This window comes from Emiliania huxleyi, assembly GCF_000372725.1.
Source record: "Emiliania huxleyi CCMP1516 chromosome Unknown EMIHUscaffold_189, whole genome shotgun sequence".
Classification (NCBI taxonomy): domain Eukaryota; phylum Haptophyta; order Isochrysidales; family Noelaerhabdaceae; genus Emiliania; species Emiliania huxleyi.
Genome location: NW_005200701.1, coordinates 264,805 through 271,418, shown reverse-complemented (window position 1 = coordinate 271,418; position 6,614 = coordinate 264,805). Strand labels below are relative to the sequence as shown.

General features: G+C 65.8%; 2 protein-coding genes across 2 annotated transcripts; one reads left to right on the top strand and one right to left on the bottom strand.

The window, feature by feature from the left end:
• Positions 1-92: 92 nt before the first annotated feature.
• Positions 93-2,237, top strand: EMIHUDRAFT_442589 (hypothetical protein; the record flags this gene model as incomplete). The annotated part of the gene is made up of 5 exons (XM_005782616.1): positions 93-851; positions 918-1,091; positions 1,162-1,211; positions 1,286-1,365; positions 1,835-2,237. 5 exons carry the CDS (start codon positions 96-98, stop codon positions 1,999-2,001), a joined length of 1,227 nt encoding a protein of 408 aa, XP_005782673.1. The 3' UTR covers positions 2,002-2,237.
• A 3,539-nt stretch (positions 2,238-5,776) lies between these two features.
• EMIHUDRAFT_365567 (hypothetical protein) lies at positions 5,777-6,283 on the bottom strand. Its single transcript, XM_005782615.1, has one exon. It carries the CDS (start codon positions 6,276-6,278, stop codon positions 5,931-5,933), a length of 348 nt encoding a protein of 115 aa, XP_005782672.1. The 5' UTR covers positions 6,279-6,283; the 3' UTR covers positions 5,777-5,930.
• Positions 6,284-6,614: the final 331 nt, after the last annotated feature.

Genomic DNA, 6,614 nt, shown 5'->3' with positions numbered 1-6,614 from the left:
AACTTTGCCGCTGGGGGGCCATGCCGAGCGCGGCTGCCCTCAAGTGGGGCGCGCTCGCCATCTTCATATTCCAGAATGCGGGCGTTGTCCTGCTGATGAAGCTGTCGCGCAACGTGCCGGGCACGCCGTACTCGACCCGCGTGGCGGTGCTGGTGCAGGAGGGAGTCAAGCTGCTGCTGAGCATGGGACTGTACATGCACGAGACGGGTGGGCCGCTCGAGGCGATTCGCGCCATCCGCGCCGACCTGCGCGAGAATGCCATGGAGTGGGTGCAGCTCGGCATCCCTGCGGTGCTCTACACGGTGCAAAACAACTGCCTGTTCATCGGGCTGTCGCACCTGGACGCGGCGGTGGCGCACGTGACGTACCAGACCAAGATACTCTTCACCGCCCTCTTCTCCATCGCCCTGCTCGGCAAGCAGCTCGGCCTGTCCCAGTGGGCCGGCCTCTCGAGCCTCGTGCTCGGCGTCATCTCAGTGCAGGGGATCCTCTCCAAGCTGCTGGAGAAGTACGCGGCCGAGCCTGCGAGGGGCAGCGGTATGGCGGGCGGCAGGCTGCTCTCCAGCCCTTATGGCGCCGGACCGAAGATGCTCTTCAAGGGGCACGGCAGCAAGGGCCACCCGGGCCACCCGCCCGCAGTGCCTCCTCCGCCGCTTCTGGATCGCCAGTTGGCGGCCGGCGCCGGCGCTCCCGCGGCAGTGCCTCCGAGCGCACATGCGATGGGCTCGGATGTCGCGCTCGGTATCGTGGCGATGCTGACGGCGGCGCTGTGCACCTCCTTCGCCTCCGTCTACTTTGAGCGGATGCTCAAGGGGTCGCGGAAGCCGTCGCTCTGGCTGCGCAACATCCAGCTCGCTATCTACTATGAACAGCGTCTCTTCACACCCGTAGCTGTGAACAGGCTGCGCAACATCCAGCTCGCTATCTACTGCGGGCTCGTCGCGACGGCGACGGTGCTGCAGGAGGAGGACGCGGCGCGCGCGAGCGAGGGGTGGCTGCACGGCTTCGGGGCCTACACGTGGGCGACCGTCATGATGAACGTCGCGGGCGGCCTGCTCGTCGCAATCACGATCAAGTACGCCGACAACATCGTGCGCGAGACCGCACCACCCACGGGACCGAACCCAGGCTGGGTTCGATACTGCGGAGGTATGGTACTAGGTGCGCGGGTTCGCGCAGGCGGTCGCGATCATCGTCTCCTCCGTCGCCTCGTGCGCTCCGCCCGCCACGCGCCGCCGCTCGCCGTGGGCGGCGTCTGCTCACACGCTGCGGCCCCTCCGCGCAGGTACTTTCTCTTCGACTTTCAGATCACCCCCACGTTTGTCTTTGGCGTGTGCCTCGTCGGGCTGGCAATCCTGCTCTACGGTGAGAGAGGAGAGTGGAGAGGCCCACGCACTCGGCACGGGGGTGGTCCTCGCGTGCGGGGGCAGCCGAGATGCAACCGCCGAGGTGTGGCCGCGAGGCACACTCGAGATTACCCGAGATTACCCGAGATTACCCGAGATTACGAGGCGTGGCCCAACCACGGCCGTCTGCTTGCTGCCAGTCCACCTCCGCCACCTCCGCCACCTCCGCCACCACCGCCACCTCCGCCACCTCCACCACCTCCACTGCCACCCCCACCGCTGCCTCCGCCGCCACCCCCTCCGCTGTCACCCCCACCGCTGCCTCCGCCGCCACCTCGTGGCCCGCGTCCGCCTGAGATGAAGAAGCCGCTGCAGTTGGTCGCTGGCTGGGAGAAGATGGGATAGGGAAGGGGCTCCGCCTTGCCGCTCGACGACGCCGTCGCTGTCCCCTCTCCGTTTCCGCAGCGTCTCTCCCTCTTGCTCCGTAGGGAACGCCTTGCCGATCGATTGCTGCACCTCGTGGTGTCCGGATGCGGACGCCGCTGAGCGAAAGTCGCTGGTGGGCGCCGACAGCGCGGAGAAGAGCTCGAATGAGGCGCATCAAAGCTCGAGTCGTGACTCTCCCCCACTCTCTCGCCCCGACCAACATGTGTGACGCTCGGGTGCGCGGGCAGCGCGCGGCGCTGTGTGGAGAGCGTTGGCGTGCGCGCGGGAAAGAGCAGCCGTGGGGTGAAGTAGCGAGAACGATGGCCGCGCGTGGCTCGCGACACGCGAGCGGCGCGGCGCGTGCCGCATTCTGTTACCGTTAAGGGCAGGTCGACGGGTGCGGTGTGCTGTTCTCCCGGCGTATGGGTGTATGTGGCTCTTGGTCTTATCGCGAACACCCATCACGCTCTCTCCAGTGCGCAGCTTGGGTCCACAGAGAGCACAGAGATGTGCACTGCACAACACGACCCATTGTACCATCGTCTTCACCAGTTTCATGCTGGTGCATCAGTCATGCTCATGCTCAGGGGAGCACTGACTCTGCAAAAGCCAAAGCTCATCTCCGCCACCTTATGTGCGCCGGCCCGTGCCAGCGTCAACATCCCGCCCCGCCGGACCGCGCACGCTACATGCAAAGCGCTGGGGGCGGCGCGATCCCCGCCGCTAGCCTCGCCACTCAAAGATGTCGTCCCCCTCGCCGCCGCCGTAGTCTAGCCGCCTTGACCAAGCGCGCCGCACGGGCGGCTGCGGCGAGAGGGGCAAGAGGGGGGAAGCGCTGGCTGACGGAGAGGCGGCGATCATGCGGTTGCTCGACTTTGGCGCCAGCCGTGTCCGCGCGTCCGCCTCCTGCCACCGTGCCAACTCCTCAAAGAGCAGCGAATGCTGCAGCGACAGGTCAAAAGCGCAAAAGGAAGGGTCCGACGCGAGCATCTCCACGAGCGGTGAGGGGTCCGCGTCCGCATCAGGCCTGGCGCCGCCGCTGACGTCGGCCGCTGCCACGCCGCTGCCCGGGCTGCTCGTGCGCTGCAGCCGCTCCCGCAGCATGCCGTCACAGGCCCAGCAAACGCGCTGCACGGGCAGAGAGTGTTGTGAGGGGGAGGGGGGAGGGGAGCGAACGCGGACAGGGAGGGGGGGGGGGGGCAAGGCGGCGTGAGGGAGAGATGCCACCTGCAACCGCGCCCGCTCGCGCAGGGCCGCAGCGCGGAAGGCGGCCACCTCCGAGAAGAGGGCAGCGGCCTCCTCGTTGGCGCCGCCGAGCGAGCCGGGAAGCCGCGCCATCAGCTCGCGTTCCCGCTGCAAGAAGGACTGCACAGAGGATCGCGCCTCAGCGAGGCACTCAAGCCGGAACTGCTGCAGCACTTCGCGGCTGCTGGACTCGAGGGAGCCGTCGGCGGCACGCCCGAAGCAGGCGGAGAGTGGCAGCTTGGGCAGGCTCTCGCGACTCCTCCACCGCCGCGCATGCAAGTCATGGTTCTTTGCCATGCTAGATCCTCTCGGGCACTCTGTCCTGCGCAGGCCGAGCGCGCAGACCACTGGGGTCAGAGGCCCCCGCGAGGGCGGGTGCGGCTGGGGGCGGCGTTGCAGGGGCTGCTCGCAGCGAGCAGGGCCAATGCGCAGACGGGGGGAGCTTTGTCACCAGTTCGGTCGAGGTAGGGGGTGCCGTGCACGTCGCGTTTCGCGTGCGCGTGCCTCGACACTTCATCAAGAATTCGGGGTTTACACATAGTTCTGGGGGGGACTCTTGATGCTTCGAAGGTGTTCCGCGATGTTTAGAGAGGGAGTTTCAGTGTACGTTTTCAGCTTACTGGGAGAAAAGAGAGAGGTGGTGTTCTCTAGGCCCCTAATTACGTACTCGTACATTCCCGGAGGAGGACTGCTGACAGGGTCTGCGATGAGGAGCGACCCGATGGGTTTCTCGGAGGTTAGTGCACCACTAACCGCCGAAGCGCACAAGCGCTGGGTCCTGGGAGCAAGAACCACTACGACCTGGGTCGGGCTCATACTAGCACCCCACCTCGCGAGCCGACGTTCTGGCTCAGCGAGGTTGCTGCGGAGCACTCGCGGACCGGTTCTTCTGGTCCAACGAGGCCGCTGCGGGGCACCCGGCGGCTCGGGTCACTTCTCATTTTGGAGGTGGTGAGGGTGGGTGGCCAAAAAGGCGGCCACGCCCTGCTTTCCATCACGCTTTCGACTTCATCATTCGCGTGTGACCCTTGGGTTCCCTCTTCTTGCCGCATCGCACGCGGGTTACGCAGACCTGTACGATCAGACCCGTTGTGGCTGCGAGCAATGCCACCAGCAGGAAGGCCCACGCTGCGAGGGGTTCGTTATGGCGGAGGGACACAAGGCCGGAGACAGCGACGGCGAAGGCGTACCTGGGACGGATGGTTGGTGGTCCGTTGCGTGCTAGCAGTAGCGAGTATACACCAAATGGAGACGGTGTTTGCGACACTCGCACCCGCCAATGCAGCACGACGCGAGGAGCAGGACCGGACGCTCGAGGCAGACGGCGATGACGCCGCAGGCAAGCCCGGAGGCGGCGGTGAGGCCGACAAAGAAGGTTGAGAAGTCGGAGTCGTCGACCAGCGCCTGGAGCGAATGACACGAGACCAAGATTGCACCGAGCTGCCGCGGGCGCGGCGCAGAACAACGCAGCGTGCCGGGTTCTCGGCGTAGAGGAATGAGCGGAGGGAGAGAGCCCCGACGACGCCGGCCGCAGCGCCGACGGCGAAGATGGAAAATGTAACAACCTTTCGCAGCAGCAGCAGCAGCAGCAGGGTGGAGAGCAGGGCGCAGCCGGCAGCGAGAAGTGAGGGCATCGTGCATCGAGTCCAGTCGAGCTCCTGACCTTTGAGCACCGCATTCCACACCCACAGCAGCCCAACAAAGCTCGCGCCGCTGCCCGCGGCGAGGACGACTCCGCTGACGAGGTACTCCTATATCACATCACGCTTGCAACGTATCGCGCGATCTCCGGGGCGGGCTGCCCGGCCGGCAGGGCGTGCCCCCACGACCATCGAGAATGGTACCTCCATCGCTTCCACAGAGCAGCGAGCTGGTCCGCGGTGCCGGCCTCGCCAGACGGGCCGCCGCTGGCCCCACCAGGCGGACCGCCGCCGGCCGCATGCCGCTCAGGAGGCGCTTGGATGGGCGGCGGGCCGTGGAGGCCTGGCGCGGAGGCGGGCGGCGGGGAGGCCGAAGGCGGAGACATGCAATTTTATGCGGGCGGCGACATGCAGGCGGCGAGATATGCAGGCGGCGACATGCAATTTTATTCGAAGTACCTTAAGTACGAAGATAAGGAGTGTACACCCTCGAACCCTGTTGCGTGTTGGCTGTTTTGGGGCACCACAGTACGGGGAGAGGACCGTGAGTTGAGGAAATCGAGGGACGCGACCCACTTCGCCACAGACGGTCCCGCGCCTCGCCGCTATGACGGGCACACGCCCCGCACCGTCCGCTGTGTGCCCGTCTTTGTCCGGAGTGAAAAGTCCAACGCGCTCGTCGGTGGCGGCTTCCCTCAACCTGCGCCGCGCTCGGCGAACCTCGACAGCGCTTTCGGTGGCATGCAGCTCTTTGCGACAGAAGCCTGGAGAGCAGCTCCTCTGCTGCTCACACACTCTGCACAGTTGACACAGCCTATTGTGCGGCTGCCACAGCTGTGACAGCGATGGGCTCGCCCTCACTGGCCCTCAGTCACTTGTGCTGCGGCTTGTGTGAGCGACACTGCTCGGCGACTGCCGGCACACTGTGAGACCATGGGTGTGAGGTTAAACCACGCTACCAGCGCTTGGTCACATCGGCCCCGAGGTCAGATCCTTCTACTCTGTTGATGACAAGACTTGTCTACTGGCTGGAGCCGAGCAGGAGGGCCCAGCGCACAACCCCTGGTCAACTCAGGGTCCTCTCCCTTTACGAGTACGTGCGGTGTACCTCACTCTCCTCACACAAGTCTGATGTAAGAAGAAAGATGTCCCGCAACTTGTAAACACGGACTACAGTACGGCTCTACACATATGAGATATGTTGTCGCCGCGGGCTCTCTCTCACACAGCTTTTCTCTGGGGGGGGCGCGCTCGGTGGTACAAGAGTAGACTACTATTGCGAGGCGACCACCCACTCCAGGTAGGCTTGCCGCTCACCGGCCGAATGCAAGCCGTCCCACTCGAAGAACGGAACGCTGATCACCCGCCAGCCGGCCGCCGCGAGGAGGCGCCGCTTGATTAGCGTGTGCCCGTTGGGTTTGCGCACACCCCGGCCGTCGGGCAGCAGGAAGTGAGTCGGGCCGTCCACCTCGATCGCGATGCGTGAAGAGGGCAGCGCCAGGTCGAGCGAGTAGCCGGTGCGCGGCTCGACGTACTCCTCCTCGAAGCCGAAACGGACGGCGGCGAGGGCAGCCGCGACGGAGCGCTGCAGCGCCGAGACCCTCACTTGTGTATCGTGCATGGCGTCGCAGCAGAGCCGCCGCTCGGACTCGGAGAGAAGGTGCTGCTGCGCGTCTGCGGCGTGTTCCAAAAAGAGCCAGAGCTGCCACTGGTGAAGCTGACGGCGGGCTTCCTCGCTCCACCTCGACGGATCCCGCGAGAGCGAGTCGCTGATCACGCGCGAGCAGTTGACAAGCAGCGCCTGGTGATAATGGTCTGCCGTCGCATACGCCCACACCGTGTTGGCCAGGTTCTGAGGGTTGAAGCCAGCCAGCCCGCCGCGCACCGCCGCCTCCGCCACCGCCGCGTACAGCTCGTCCGCAGCCACGCCCGCCGTCGCGTACGCCCACACCGTGTT